Source organism: Haematobia irritans, chromosome 5 (assembly GCF_050003625.1).
Source record: "Haematobia irritans isolate KBUSLIRL chromosome 5, ASM5000362v1, whole genome shotgun sequence".
In the NCBI taxonomy this organism is placed as follows: domain Eukaryota; kingdom Metazoa; phylum Arthropoda; class Insecta; order Diptera; family Muscidae; genus Haematobia; species Haematobia irritans.
In genome coordinates, this window is record NC_134401.1 from 101,234,806 (window position 1) to 101,251,651 (window position 16,846).

The window sequence follows — 16,846 nt, forward strand, 5'->3', positions numbered from 1 at the left end:
GAACCCACGAACTTGTGTATGCAAGGCGGACATGCTAACCATTGCACCACGGTGGCTCCCGTGTTGTTTTTATAGAAAATTTTGTCAAAATTTTTGTTCTGTTAAAAATTTCATTTCAATAAACAATTTTGTCAACATTTTATTTCTATAGAAAATTTTGTCAAAATTTTATTTTTGTAGAAATTTTTGTCAAAATTTTATTTCTATAGAAAATGTTGTCAAATTTTTATTTCCGTAGAAATTGTTGTCAAAATTTTATTTCTATAGAAAATTTTGTCAAATTTTTATTTCCGTAGAAATTTTTGTCAAAATTTTATTTCTATAGAAGATTTATACAAAATTTTATTTCTATTGAAAATATTGTCAAAATTTTATTTCTATAGAAAATTTTGTCAAAATTTTATTCTATAGAAAATTTTCATTTCTATAGACAATTTTGTCAAAATGTTATTTCTATAGAAAATTTTGTCAAAGTTTTATTGCTGTAGAAAATTGTAACTGTGCTTCTATAGACCATTTTGTCAAATTTTTATTTCTGTTAAAAATTTCATTTCAATAAACAATTTTGTCAACATTTTATTTCTATAGAAAATTTTGTCAAAATTTTATTTTTGTAGAAATTTTTGTCAAAATTTTATTTCTATAGAAAATGTTGTCAAATTTTTATTTCCGTAGAAATTGTTGTCAAAATTTTATTTCTATAGAAAATTTTGTCAAATTTTTATTTCCGTAGAAATTTTTGTCAAAATTTTATTTCTATAGAAGATTTTTACAAAATTTTATTTCTATTGAAAATATTGTCAAAATTTTATTTCTATAGAAAATTTTGTCAAAATTTTATTCTATAGAAAATTTTGTCAAATTTTTATTTCCGTAGAAATATTTGTCAAAAATTTTATTTCTATAGAAAATTTTGTCAAAATTTTATTTCTATGGAAAATATTGTCATCATTTTATTTCTAAAGGAAGTTTTGTCAAAATGTTATTCCTATAGAAAATTTGGTCAAAATTATATTTCTGTAGAAATTTTTATCAAAATTTTATTTCTATAGAAAATTTTGTCAAAATTTTATTTGTATAGAAAATGTGGTCAAAATTTTATTTCTGTAGAAATTTTTGTTAAAATTTTATTTCTATAGAACATTTTATCAAAATGTTATATTTACAGAAAATTTTGTCAACATTTTAGTTCTGTAGAAAATTTGTGAAGTGCCTCTTATTTGCAAAATCTACCAAAACATGAAAAATTCTACAGTAAAAAATCTACCATTTTTGGTAGAATTCTACCAACTGTAGCAACCGTGATTCGTATTTATCTACAAAAAATGACAATTTTTGTGAATCAAGCTCAAGATCATTTCCATACCCTCTCTTCTATACCATCTCTGTGGTCGTTGTCTAAGTAAGAATGAGAGTTTCCAGCTATGGCCGTACAACAGCCATTCGAAATCATCTTTAAGAAGTGGCCCAAAAATAGACAAACTTTCGCAGAAAGCAAAATACGACTTAACACCCTCCCTATTCTGATTTATGAATCCGCAAAACTAAAAATGTTCGTCATTCTTTATAATTCAAATTACAAAGAATTATAATTCAATATTTTCAGACGCTATTCTGATGGTCGAAAAATTTAATGCGAAAAATGGTTACAGAAAAACATCCCCCATATTCCGAAATTTGGAATCGCAAGAATTTATTCTTCTTTTAAAAGAAAACCGAAGATACTTTCGGACTTTAATCCAATTTCAATTTTTACTTGTCATTAAAGAAAACAATATTGCTAAATTTTTAATTATTATGTTGTAGGTTTTAAGAAAATATCGTCGAACGAAAATTGTGCGATTTCGAATATCAGAATATGGAGGATTGACAACTTTACAAGTTGTTGGCAAAGCAAAATTTAGTATTTTACGAATTCGAATATCAGAAAGAGAGTAAATCTCTTTTTCATACAGACTTCTAAAACAAATTTGTCTATTGAGATCTAAATAAAAAAACATCTTCTGTTTATCCTTATTTAATCGAAAATCAGTGTATCAAATTGACTGGTTTCGGGTTTCGTCTTTTCCTACTATAGAAAAATGTCATTGAATTATTGCATACTTTTAGGCTCTACAACAAAATATTGTATAAAATAAATTAAATAATTAAGCGCATAATGTGAATAGAAGTGAGCTAAAAAAATATGACATTTCATCATAGCATGACAAAAAAAAGTGTCACGAAAATATTATAGCATGAAAACAGTGGCTAGATTTTTTTTTACAACACAACTCTGCTCATAACCGTAAAAAAACCTTAACCAACTCATGAAAACAGTGGCTAGCATGAAAACAGTGCCTAGTTTTTTTTACAACATAACTCTGTTCATAACCGTAAAAAAAGCCTTAACCAACTCATGCTAGTTAATCTAAAAGTCGAAAATTCCACTATATCCAATATTTTAAAAGATTGAAAAAAACGTCATTTGAATATTTCGAAATATAAAGTTAAAGTTTTTGGAATTTTAATTCTATGGCGATAGGCTTATTTTACAATTTTGATTACAATCTCTAAATACACAGAAATTTTTTTTTTCAACCATAAATTTATTATACCATCTATTCATTGTTCCATTTTCGAGAGATCTTTTGTGGTATCCATAGCTAGGATGTGGAATGCTCTGCCGATAGCGTTCAGGAATTTCAACTTCACCATTGTTCAGTTCAGGAATGAGTTGTTGTTTAGAATCCGGAATGTGTAATTGGCTGATAATAGCCAATGGTGATATAAAATTGTATATATAATTATTGTTTGGAACCTTTAGCCATTAATGTAAGCATTAAACAACTTTGTTTCTGTTAATGTGATCTGAGTTTATTTTTATAACCTTCGCCACACTGTGGAACAGGGTATTATAAGTTAGTGCATATGTTTGCAACACCCAGAAGGAGACGAGATAGACACATGGTGTCTTTGGCAAAAATGCTCAGGGTGGGCTCCTGAGTCGATATAGCCATGTCCGTCTGTTCGTGAACACATTTTTGTAATCAAAGTCTAGGTCGCAGTTTTAGTCCAATCGACTTACAATTTGGCACAGGTATGTGTTTTGGCTCAGAATAGAACCGTATTGATTTTGGTTCAGATTTAGATATAGCTCCCATATATATCTTTCGCCCGATATGAACTAATACGGTCCCAAAAGCCAGAGTTTTACCCCAATTTGCACTAGGAGTCAAGTGTGCCAAATTTTATTGAAATCGGTTCAGATTTAGATATAGCTCCCATATATTTCGTTCGCCCGATTTATACTCGCCCACTCACCCACAGTGGCCAATCTTGTACTCCGATTTAATTTGAAATTTTGCATAGGAAGTAGAATTAGCATTATAGCTATACGTGCCAAATTTGGTTGTAATCGGTTCAGATTTAGATATAGCTCCTATATATCGTTCGCCCGATTTACTCTCATATGACCACAGTGGTCAATCTATTACTCCGATTTAATTGAAATTTTGCACAAGGAGTAGAATTAGCATTGTTGCTATGCGTACCAAATTTGGTTGAAATCGGTTCAGATTTAGATATAGCTCCCATATATAGCTTTCGCCCGATTTACACTCAATTGCCCACAGAGGCCAATTTTTTGCTCCGATTTAGTTGAAATTTTGCATAGGGAATAGAATTAGCATTATAGCTATACGTGCCAAATTTTTTTTGAAATCGGTTCAGATTTAGATATAGCTCCCATATATATGTTTTTCTGATTTCGACAAAAATGGTCAAAATACCAACATTTTCCTAGTAAAATCGCCACTGCTTAGTCGAAAAGTTGTAAAAATGACTCTAATTTTCCTAAACTTCTAATACGTATATATCGAGCGATAAATCATAAATAAACTTTTGCGAAGTTTCCTTAAAATTGCTTCAGATTGAAATATTTCCCATATTTTTTTACTAACATTGTGTTCCACCCTAGTGCATTAGCCGACTTTAATTTTGAGTCTATAGATTTTGTAGAAGTCTATCAAATTCTGTCTAGATCGAGTGATATTTAAATGTATGTATTTGAGACAAACCTTTATATATAGCCCCCAACACATTTGACGGATGTGATATGGTAACGAAAATTTAGATATACAAAGTGGTGCAGGGTATAATATAACAGGTTGGCTGATAAGTCCCCGGTCTAGCAAAGAAAAACACATTTTTTTTGTTAAAATTCGTTTTTATTATTCAACATAGTTCCCTTCAAGAGCGATACAACGATTATAACGATCTTCCAATTTTTTGATACCATTTTGGTAGTACTCCTTCGGTTTTGCCTCAAAATAGGCCTCAGTTTCGGCGATCACCTCTTCATTGCAGCCAAATTTTTTCCCTGAGAACCAGCGTTGCCAGAATTGTTTCACAAAAAACCGCTAGATTTGTCCAAAAAACTAGCCAAAAAAGCTAAAAAATTTAAAAAAATAGCTAGAAAAAAAGCTAAAATGTTTTGTATCAAAAGTCAAATTTTTGATTGAAATTTAACAAACTTAAAGGCTTTATTTCACTTAAAATGCATATTATTTTAATTGTATTCATTTTATTTCAATTTCTGTGAGACTGTAAGAAAATTTAAGTCATATTAGCTCTGTTTGCATACTCGATACATTTTGATTACTATCACAAATTTTTACTGGAAGTCCTTCGTTTATATTTCCTAGTAAAAACATTTTTCCCAGTAAACTTGCAATTGTCAGCTGGTTAATCATCAACAAGTCCAATGTGTGATATATTGCACAATGTCACATAGAACTGCATAAGAAAATATCAATATATTTCGTTTTAACTGAATTAATGATAAATTCGTGAACGTGTACACTTCTCCTAATTTTACCCATGAGAATAAAACCCATTCTGTCTTGCAAGTTTATATTGAATAACTTTCCCAGATTTCCCATACAAACCTATTGTTGTCTAATTTTCGTAAATGTAAATCCATTCCATTAATATATAGCAGATTTGTTTTTATCCTATCACTACGAATTTTTTCATTGCATTTTTTTGATGTTAAAAAAAAAATAATACCACATTCAAAACTTTATTTCCTTAATTATTTCTATGGTCGGTTCCAAAGATTTTGTACACTAATGATTTTGGTATTGATTCCGAGTCAAATTTGAATTTATTCGTTTTGTCAGCTTTTTCTTCATGAGCTATCACAGTGCTTTAAAAACGTGCTAACGACAACTTAAATTTCCAAATTCAGACTCGACTTTAAGTAGAAATTATTCTATGTATACGTTTTTAAAATAAAATGTTGAAAAATCTCTTCTATTTTTGAACGCTATTTTGGTTTGTGGTCAAGATACAAAAACTCCACAAATTTAAAGACTATTTCATTAATTTTAAGAATTTTTTAGAATTGACCCTAGCGTTCTTTCATGAAAAAATACCCATTTTTAAGTTGAATCACTTAACTATAAGGACAAAAAGAATTTATCGGCTATTGAAGAAGAGAAATTCACAAATGCTATTATAACCAAATTATAATAAAATAACAAGTATATACGGCCGTAAGTTCGGCCAGGCCGAAGCTTATGTACCCTCCATCATGGATTGCGTAGAAACTTTTTCTAAACACTGCCATCCACAATCGAATTACTTAAGTTGCGGTAACGCTTGCCGATGGCAAGGTATCTTAAAACCTCCTAACACCATCTTCTAAATTGTATGTAAGTCCATACGTGGTATGTATTAAATCAAAAAAGATCGATCCAATACGTATATAATTCAGTTTGACAAAGTAGACATAAAATTTTGACAAAATTTTCTACAGAAATAAAATTTTAACAAAATTTTCTATAGAAATAAAAATTTTGACAAAATTTTCTATAGAAAGAAAATTTTGATAAAAATTTCTACAGAAATAAAATTTTAACAAAATTTTCTATAGAAATAGACTTTTGACAAAATATTCTATAGAAATAAAATCTTGGTAGATTATTTTTGGCTCGAGTGGCAACCATGATTATGAACCGAATAAAATTTGAACAAAATTTTCTATAGAAATAAAATTTTGACAATGATGAAAATTTTATTGTGAACCGAAAAAAAATTTAACAAAATTTTCTCTAGAAATAAAATTTTGACAAAATTTTCTATAGAAATAAAATTTTGACAAAATTTTCTATATAAATAAAATTTTGGTAGATTAATTTTGGCTCTAGTGGCAACCATGGTTATGAACCGATATGGACCAATTTTTGAGTGATTGGACCAATTGTTGTATGGTTGTTAGCGACCATATACTAACACCACGTTCCTAATTTGAACCGGATCGGATGAATTTTGCTCCTCCAAGAGGCTCCGGAGGTCAAATCTGGAGAACGTTTTATATGGGGGCTATATATAATTATGGACCGATATGGACCAATTCTGGCACGGTTGTTAAAGATCATATACTAACACCATGTTCAAAATTACAACCGGATTGGATGAAATTTGCTTCTCTTGGAGACTTCGCAAGCCAAATCTGGGGATCGGCTTATATGGGGGCTATATATAATTACGAACCGATGTGGACCAATTTTTGCATGGTTATTAGAGACCATATAACAATACCAAGTACCAAATTTCAGCCGGATCGGATGCAATTTGCTTCTCTTTGGGGCTTCGCAAGCCAAATCTGGGGATCGGTTTATATGGGGGCTATATATAATTATGGACCGATGTGGACCAATTTTTGCACGATTGTTAGAGACCATCTACCAACACCATGTACCAAATTTCAGCCGGATCGGATGAAATATGCTTCTCTTAGAGGCTCCACAAGCCAAATCTGGGGATCGGTTTATATGGGGGCTATATATAATTATGGACCGATGTGGACCAATTTTTGCATGATTGTTAGAGACCATCTACCAACACCATGTACCAAATTTCAGCCGGATCGGATGAAATATGCTTCTGTTAGAGGCTCCACAAGCCAAATCTGGGGATCGGTTTATATGGGGGCTATATATAATTACGGACCGATGTGGACCAATTTTTGCATGGTTGTTAGAGACCATATACCAACACCATATACCAAATTTCAGCCGGATCGGATGAAATATGCTTCTGTTAGAGGCTCCACAAGCCAAATCTGAGGGTCCCTTTATATGGGGGCTATACGTAAAAGTGGACCGATATGGCCCATTTTCAATACCATCCGACCTACATCGATAACAACTACTTGTGCCAAGTTTCAAGTCGATAGCTTGTTTCGTTCGGAAGTTAGCGTGATTTCAACAGACGGACGGACGGACGGACGGACGGACGGACGGACGGACGGACATGCTTAGATCGACTCAGAATTTCACCACGACCCAGAATATATATACTTTATGGGGTCTTAGATCAATATTTCGATGTGTTACAAACGGAATGACAAAGTTAATATACCCCCATCCTATGATGGAGGGTATAAAAAGGATAAACGAGTCAAATGCTAATATTCCTAATAATTTACTGACAGTTTATATAAGGAATTGAAATATGTGGAAAACCTTATTCTGGCAGCAAGGCTTAGATAAAAACGAAGCTTTATCGATATTTCAATAGGAACATGTCGAAAATAAAAAAAGCCAAAATTAGCTAAAAGGGTCATGAAAAAAAGCCAGAAAAAAAGCTAAAAGCTAAATGCATTTTTTCCCCGCTAAACGTCTTCAAAAAAAGCCAAATCTAGCGGGAAAAAAGCTAAATTGGCAACGCTGCTGAGAACATCCTTTTGAGGTCTGAGAACAAGAAAAAGTCGCTGGAGGCCAGATCTGGAGAATACGGTGGGTGGGGAAGCAATTCGAAGCCCAATTCATGAATTTTTGCCATCGTTCTCAATAACTTGTGGCACGGTGCGTTGTCTTGGTGGAACAACACTTTTTTCTTCTTCATATGGGGCCGTTTTGCCGCGATTTCGACCTTCAAACGCTCCAATAGCGCCATATAATGTCACTGTTGATGGTTTTTCCCTTCTCAAGATAATCGATAAAAATTTTTCCTTGCGCATCCCAAAAAACAGAGGCCATTACTTTGCCAGCGGACTTTTGAGTCTTTCCACGCTTCGGAGACGGTTCACCAGTCGCTGTCCACTCAGCTGACTGTTGATTGGACTCAGGAGTGTAGTGATGGAGCCATGTTTCATCCATTGTCACATATCGACGGAAAAACTCGGGTGTATTACGAGTTACCAGCTGCAAACACTCAGAATCATCAACACGTTGTTGTTTTTGGTCAAATATTGATGAATTATATGACCAACACGTTCCTTTGATTCAAAATCATTTTGTGGATTTTTTTGATGTTTTCGTCGGTAACCACCTCCTTCGTGCGTCCACTGCGATCACCGTCCTCCGTGCTCATTTCACCACGCTTGAATTTTGCATACCAATCAATTATTGTTGATTTCCCTGGGGCAGAGTCCGGAAACTCATTATCGAGCCAAGTTTTTGCTTCCACCGTATTTTTTCCCTTCAGAAAACAGTATTTTATCAAAACACGAAAATCCTTTTTTCCATTTTTTTTCACAATAACAAAAGTTGCTTCACAAAAGACGCTCTATCTCACAAACTAATTGACTTACAGACGTCAAATTTTGACACGAATCATTTGAAGGTTGGTACTATATAAAAATAATATGCATTTAATACTAGCGACGCCATCTTTGTGTCTGACCAACCTGTTAGTCGGCCCCGACCGACTTTAGACTTCCTTACTTGTTTTTAAATAAGCAAATTATAAATAGACGTCCAACGAAAGTTAAAATTTTCATTTAAACAAATTCTTCTATCCACCTTTAACTGTTCTCTCATACTATCGCTTTAAATGTTTTAATTCAAAATACAATAAAAAAATAATAATAATAATAACGAACACAAACCAAACTTTATTATTATCTCATCAGCATTTTAACATTATTCTAATTCACATACATATATGTATAATTTATTTTATATTAAATTCTCTTATGTTGATGTTTTGTTTTTTTCTTTTTATGGTTTTTATTTTGTTCTTACATTAACTGTGTACGTCCTATGTTGCATACATATTGTGCGGTTGGTCGTCCATTTGTTATCTCATCATTTCGAAAAAAAAAAATAATTTTTTTAAAAAACTAATTCGTAATACGATTTAAAAATCGAATTAAATTTGATAATAAACAAAAACAAAACGAACAGCTTAAGCCATGTCATAGTTTAGAGCCTAATCATCGCATAACGGCCACAAGATCTGGAGGACCACCTCCGGCTAGGCCACCACCACCGGCACCCCATTTGTTACAGCTCTATCGGCAACAAAAGCAACAGCAGCAGCAACAATTTGATCAACAGGCTCAATCACATCAGCATCAAATGCAACATCAACTCAATAATACTCCCACATATTATAATCATCCCCATTTTGAGGGGAAACCATCACCACAACCACCACCACACATTCCCCGACCTGCACCTCTAAACATTCCCAAGTCAATACATGACAACAATAACATGAACACATCCAGTACCATCTCCACCACCACCACAGCTACTGCATCTAGTGGCTACAACAATCCATCATCATCATCTTCCTCGTTCATTAGTCAACAACGTAATACAATAACCTCAACACCCAATAATTCGCAATTTATTCATACCACTGACTCATCGTATGATAAACCACCGGATATGTTATCACCACCAGTGCCACCTAGAAGACAAGCTACTGCCGCTGGTGCACTATCATTAACACTGCCTTTGAATTCCTCTCTATCATATGGACAATGTGACAACAGCAATGCCTTGAGCCAGGCTGTTGCGGCCACAGCAGCTGCTGTTACAGCGGGTATAACGCGTCTGGAGCGTAACTGTTGGCAGGATTATGCTGAAACGCAATTATTGCAAAAGGATTCGTTACGTAGTTCATCATCGTCGTCCTCTAATCAATCGAATACATCGTCATCCTCATCATCGAGTGCTTCTTTTGTGACGGCTGCATCACGTTTTTCGCTTTACCAATCATCACCACCGCAACAGGGTAATGAACCACCAATACCGGCACCGCGTCTTAAGAAAGATAAAGAGAAAGAGGTATACTTACATCCAAGAAAAACAAAATCAAATATAAAACAACAGTAAATTCCCTGAAATAACTTAATGATAAATTTTCCATAGTGGTAATGTTTATATATTTGGATAGAAGGAAAAATGCAAACACAATAATGTTGCAGTACTCAGCCATCTCATTGAGAGATTTATGAAAGAAACTCTAAAAGAGAATCGCTTTTTTGTGTCGTCTTAAAACCGATTTTTACACAGTGGACAAATTTATTTCGGCAAGGGCCGACTATCATAAACCTTTTTTCGGAAGGTTCAAGTGTGGTTCACTTTGGGTTTAGTGAACTGCCTGAATTTAGTCTGATAATTGGTTGATATTTTTGCTGCAAGTAGAGGATGTTGATGAGGAATGTGGTAATTCCGAAACGTGAGTCCATCCAACCATCTTGCAGTCTATAGGGCTTTGCCCAAATAAATTTGACAAACACTGTTTTCTTCAGTTGGTTAAGCTACACTTGTAGTTTAGTCAATGCATGGTTTTAAGTTGAAATCAAAAACAACAAAATGATTGAAGAATAAACCAACATTAACAAAATAAAAATATTTCTATAGAAAATTTTGTCCAAATTTTATTTCTATAGAAATTTTTTCAAAATTTTATTTCTATAACAAATTTTATCAAAAAAAAAAAAAAAAAAAAAAAAAAAAAAAAAAAAAAAAACAATAACGATTGAAGAGAAGCCAACAATAACAAACAAAACGAATGAAGATAGAGGAAGCACGCTCACAAACAAACCCAGCCAAATACATACAAATCCATGATTTGAGTTTGGCAAAGGAAAAGAGATATGCTGGCAAATTTGTTTAGGCAGTAGCCGACTATCAAACCCTTTTTCGGGAGGTTCCAGTGTAGTTCACGTTGGGTTGAGTGAATTACCCGAATTTATTCTGATAATTGGTTGATAGTTTTGCTGCAAGTAGAGGATGCTGATGAGGAATGTGGTAATGCCGAAACAGCTGTACATCCAACCATCTTGCAGTCTATAGGGCTTTGCCCAAATAAATTTGACAAGCATACTTTTCCTCTGTTGGTTAAGCTACACTTGTAGTTTAGTCAATGCATGGCTTTAAGCTGAGATAAAAAAAAAAAAAAAAAAAAAAAAAAAAAAAAAAAAAACAATAATAAAATTTTATTTCTATAGAAAATGTTATCAAAATTTTATTTCTCTAGAAAATTTTGTCAAAATTTTATTTCTATAGAAAATTTTGTCAAAATTTTATTTCTATAGAAAATTTTGTCAAAATTTTATTTCTATAGAAAATTTTGTCAAAATTTTATTACTATAGAAATTTTGTCAAAATTTTTTTTCTATAGAAAATTGTGTCAAAATTTTATTTCTATAGGAAATTTTTTAAAAATTTTATTTCTATAGAAAATTTTGTCAAAATTTTATTTCTATTGAAAATTTTGTCAAAATTTTATTTCTATAGAAAATTTTGTCAAAATTTTATTTCTATAGGAAATTTTTTTAAAAATTTTATTTCTACAGAAAATGTTTTCAAAATTTTATTTCTATAGAAAATTTTGTCCAAATTTTACTTCTGTAGAAAATTTTGTCAAAATTTTATTTCTATAGAAAGTTTTGTCAATATTTTATTTCTATAGAAAATTTTGTCAAAATTTTATTTCTATAGAAAATTTTGTCCAAATTTTTTTCTATCGAAAATTGTGTCAAAATTTTATTTCTATAAGAAATTTTTTTAAAAATTTTATTTCTACAGAATATGTTTTCAAAATGTTGTTTCTATAGAAAATATTGTTAAAATTTTATTTCTATAGAAAATTTTGTCAAAATGTTACTTCTATAGAAAATTTTGTCAAAATGTTACTTCTGTAGAAAATTTTGTTAAAATTTTATTTCTCTAGAAAATTTTTTCAAACTTTTATTTCTCTAGAAAATTTTGTCAAAATTTTATTTCTATAGAAAATGTGTGAAAAATTTTTTTCTATAGACAATTTTGTCAAAATTTTATTTCTATAGAAAATTTCTCAAAACTTTATTTCTATAGAAAATTTTGTCAAAATTTTATTTCTACAGAAAATTTTTTCAAAATGTTATTTCTATAGAAAATATTGTCAAAATATTGTCAAATGTTATTTCTATAGAAAATATTGTCAAAATTTTATTTCTATAGAAGATTTTATCAAAATTTTATTTCTATAGAAAGTTTTGTCAAAATTTTATTTCTATAGGAAATTTTTTAAAAATTTTATTTCTACAGAAAATTTTGTCAAAATGTTATTTCTATAGAAAATATTGTCAAAATTTTATTTCTATAGAAAATTTTGTCAAAATTTTATTTGTATAGTAAGTTTTGTCAAAATTTTATTTCTATAGAAAATTTTATCAAAATTTTATTTCTATAGAAAATTTTGTCAAAATTTTACTTCTGTAGAAAATTTTGTCAAAATTTTATTTCTATAGAAAATATTATCAAAATTTTATTTCTCTAGAAAATTTTGTCAAAATTGTATTTCTATAGAAAATTTTGTCAAAATTTTATTTCTCTAGAAAATTTTGTCAAAATTTTATTTCTATAGAAAATTTTGTCAAAATTTTATATCTATAGAAAATTTTGTCAAAATTTTATTTCTATAGAAAATTGTGTCAAAATTTTATTTCTATAGGGAATTTTTTAAAAATTTTATTTCTACAGAAAATGTTATTCCTATAGAAAATATTGTCAAAACTTTATTTCTATAGAAAATTTTGACAAATTTTTTTTTCTATAGAAAATTTTGCCAATTTTTTTTCTATAGAAAATTTTGCCAATTTTTTTTTTCTATAGAAAATTTTATCAAAATTTTATTTATTGTATAGAAATTCATCATCTAAATCAAATTTTGTCAAAATTTTATTTCTATAGAAATTTTGTCAAAATTTTACTTCTGTAGAAAATTTTGTCAAAATTTTATTTCTATAGAAAATGTTATCAAAATTTTATTTCTCTAGAAAATTTTGTCAAAATTTTATTTCTATAGAAAATTTTGTCAAAATTTTATTTCTATAGAAAATTTTGTCAAAATTTTATTACTATAGAAAATTTTGTGATTTTTTTTCTATAGAAATTTATTTTCAACGTTTTATTTCTCCAGAGTTTTTTTTTTCAAATTTTATTTCTCTGGAAAATTTTGTCAAAATTTTATGTCTATAGAAAATTTTGTCAAAATTTTATTACTATAGAAATTTTTGTGAATTTTTTTTTCTATAGAAAATTGTGTCAAAATTTTATTTCTATAGGAAATTTTGTCAAAATTGTATTACTATAGAAAATTTTGTTAAATTTTTTTTTCTATAGAAAATTGTGTCAAAATTTTATTTCTATAGGAAATTTTTTAAAAATTTTATTTCTATAGAAATTTTGTTTCAACATTTTATTTCTCTAGATTTTTTTTTTCAAAATTTTATTTCTCTAGATAATTTTGTCAAAATTTATGTCTATAGAAAATTTTGTCAAAATTTTATTTCTATAGGAAATGTGTGCAAAATTTTCTTTCTATAGAAAATTTTGTTAAAATTTTTTTTCTATAGAAAATTTTGTCGATATACCAAACAGTAAAAAATCTACCATTTTTGGTAGAATTCTGCGATACATAAGTACGCAATTCGCTGAACTTTATCACTAGTCTTTGGAAGTTTGTACAGCACGTTTGTCTGTCTGATTTCTACACCTTATGAGTAATCCTCGAAGGAGCCACCGTGGGGCCCGCCTTGCATACACAAGGTCGTGGGTTCGATTCCTGCTTCGACCGAACACCAAAAAGTTTTTCAGCGGTGGATTATCCCACCTCAGTAATGCTGGTGACATTTCTGAGGGTTTCAAAACTTCTCTAAGTGGTTTCACTGCAATGTGGAACGCCGTTCGGACTCGGCTATAAAAAGGAGGTCCCTTGTCATTGAGCTTAACATGGAATCGTGCAGCACTCGGTGATAAGAGAGAAGTTCACCAATGTGGTATCACAATGGACTGAATAGGCTAAGTGAGCCTGATACATCGGGCTGCCACCTAACCTAATCCTCGAATAGTTTCATGGGGTTATAACAACCTCAGTGGATCTGTATCCTTTTAGAAATTTTATTAGATTAAATTCTAGAAAAACGAAAAGTAATCGAAACTAAATATTTAAATAAGGCCCAAGAAATCTGCAAGGAACAACTTTTATTGCTGGCAACGCCTTTCCGAAATACAAAATATATTTTTTCTTAATTATAAATAAAATTATTTTTCTTCTATCCAAAATTAAACATTATCATTTTCTTCATTTGTATATCTTCAGAGTAGTTGAATGAGAAAAAAAAAAACAATAAATTAAAATACATCTGTCAATCAATTAAATCAACTTGTCGTCATCATGATCACAACCATAGCTCATCAATTATCCTAACGACCACCATAACAATAACCCGTCGAATGAATCATCTTAACAATTTTCTTCCCGTATAGTTTGAAGCAAACTATTAAACCATCCCATCCAAATACTAACGTCTCCCTTGGAGTAGATTGATTTCGTGTAGAGTTGTCAACACTATTACTAACCTATAAATTTAGAGGTCTTGTCGATTGTGTGTCCTTGTCTGGAATGCTTTAGATATTTCTATTAATGTAGATGCTTTATAGATTCATTACTAATTTTATATAGTTTTATTATTTTATTTAATTTTAAGTCGATACTAAACCATAAAATATATTCCATTCACCATTTCCAATTGTAGAAAAATTATATTCGCTTTAAATTATAAAATTCTGTTACACACAAAAAAAATTTTTTTCTGATTCAATCATGAAATTAATTGATCAAATTAATTTTTAATTGAAATGTCTTCAATCAAAGAAATGATAGTATCAATTAAAAAATTAATTGAAGGTAAATTAAAAAGTTAATTGATCCAATTAAAAATTTAATTGATACTATTATTTTTGTGATTGATTTTTGTTTCATTTAAAAAAGTTTGTTGAATCAATTAAATTTTTAATTGAATATTTATTAAAACTCAATTAAAATTTTAATTGGAAAAATTTACGTGAAAATTTTTTGTGTGTATGCAATTGATTTTTAATTGAAATCGCTTTAATAGAAAAAAACAAACCATTAAAAAAATTAATAAATTTAAAAATAATAAAATTTAAAAAAGTAGAATAAAATTACTTTGAGCTTTGAAGGATTGTAGGTCATACAAAGATGGTGCCATAAATATTTAGCAATAAAAAAGAAGCGATTAATTTTTCAATACACTTAGCATGACCTGGAATATTGGTGATGTGGATCACTAAACGTGCAAGAAAATAAATTAAATTAAATTTAATTATAAAATTAACAATGAACTTTGGAAATGGTGAAAATGATATTTGTAAAGAGTAAATTTGTATAAATCTTTAACTAACCAAACTGATTTTTTTTGTGTTTTTTGCTTTTTTGCTTCTTTTTCTCTCTCTCACTTTCTTTAATGTCTCGTTAACAGTCCTTACGTTCTCTACAGCCCCAACATATGACAATGGGCCTTAATGGCACAAATAGCACAAGTACACAAGCTAATGCCATCAATGCTGAAGGCTCTAACCAAAACCCTAATGCTTCTGAAGAATCCATGAAAGATCTTATATCGCTGGACGATAGTCATAATAGTAGTTTTGATTTGGAAGATTTCGATCCATTAAATCAAAATGCTCGTCCCCTACCACCATTGGGTAGAACGACGATGAATACACATCGGCGTAAATCAACAACATTGCCTGCCAATGCTAGTAAAACACCAACAACAGCTTCCTTTATGCAAAATAATCATCAACACCCCCATACAATACAAACACAGAGCATAAGTAATCCCCTGTATACCTTCTATACACCCCAGAATATGGCCAGCGGTCCCAATTTAATGCAACAATCTGCTGTCTTGACAACAAGCACAACAGCGACAGCTCGCCAATCTCCCACACCATCGAATGACGTACCACCACCCTTACCCAAATCCGTACCACCTCCTATGCCACCGCCAGATGATGATTTTGAATTACTACGAAAATATGGTCTTGATCAATTTACTCTAATTACCACTTCTGTAACAGCGACCAGTAATAATCATGCAACGACTATGGCCAGCACGACGACATCATCCCAGCAGAATGGTCTTACAACGACGGGCATGCAGAATTGGACCACGTTTGATTGAATTGGCTGAGGAAGTGGAGGAGCCCATGTCCCACAAGAAATAGACATTATCCCAACACATAGTCTTTTTGCTCCTTGTATAGAGGTTCCATCAATGGACTACAAATAGGTTTTGCTTTGCCAATTTTGATTTTACTACAACATATATATTTATGTATATACATATTTAATTATATTTAAAAAATTTTAGAATATTCCTCCCATGTAATTGTGTAAAAAAAATTATATCTATAAATACAAAATAAAAAGAAATGTTATAGAAATTTAGAAAACAAAAATAAAAACTACCATGTATTTATGTAAAAATTATACTCTAGAATAATTATTATTCATAAATAATGGAAAATTTGAGTACGTTAATTAACGGTCTTATCCTTAATTTCATATTAAATATCACATTAAATATATTTTCTCATGGTTAACCAGAGTTCTTAAAAAAATTCTTTTTAATATGAAGATATTTTTCTTAATGGAAAGTTAGTTTATCATTGGATCCTGTATCTCTCACAATATTAGGAATTAACAATAACTTTGGAATGACGCTATTATTTGGTCGAAAATGCAATGAGGAAAAAAGTAGGGT

At 30.2% G+C, this 16,846-nt stretch overlaps 1 protein-coding gene across 5 annotated transcripts in view; it reads left to right on the top strand.

The window, feature by feature from the left end:
* LOC142237596 (DENN domain-containing protein 1A) overlaps positions 1–16,572 on the top strand; it is a 113,109-nt gene extending 96,537 nt beyond the window's left edge. For 2 of the 5 annotated variants that reach the window (XM_075308951.1, XM_075308953.1), the window contains 2 exons: positions 9,177–10,067; positions 15,557–16,572. In XM_075308951.1, coding sequence (XP_075165066.1) covers positions 9,177–10,067; positions 15,557–16,264 — 1,599 coding nt within the window. In that variant the 3' untranslated portion in view covers positions 16,265–16,572. The remainder of the gene's footprint in view (positions 1–9,176; positions 10,068–15,556) is intronic. The other 3 variants (XM_075308952.1, XM_075308955.1, XM_075308954.1) reach the window with 3 other exon arrangements.
* Positions 16,573–16,846: the final 274 nt, after the last annotated feature.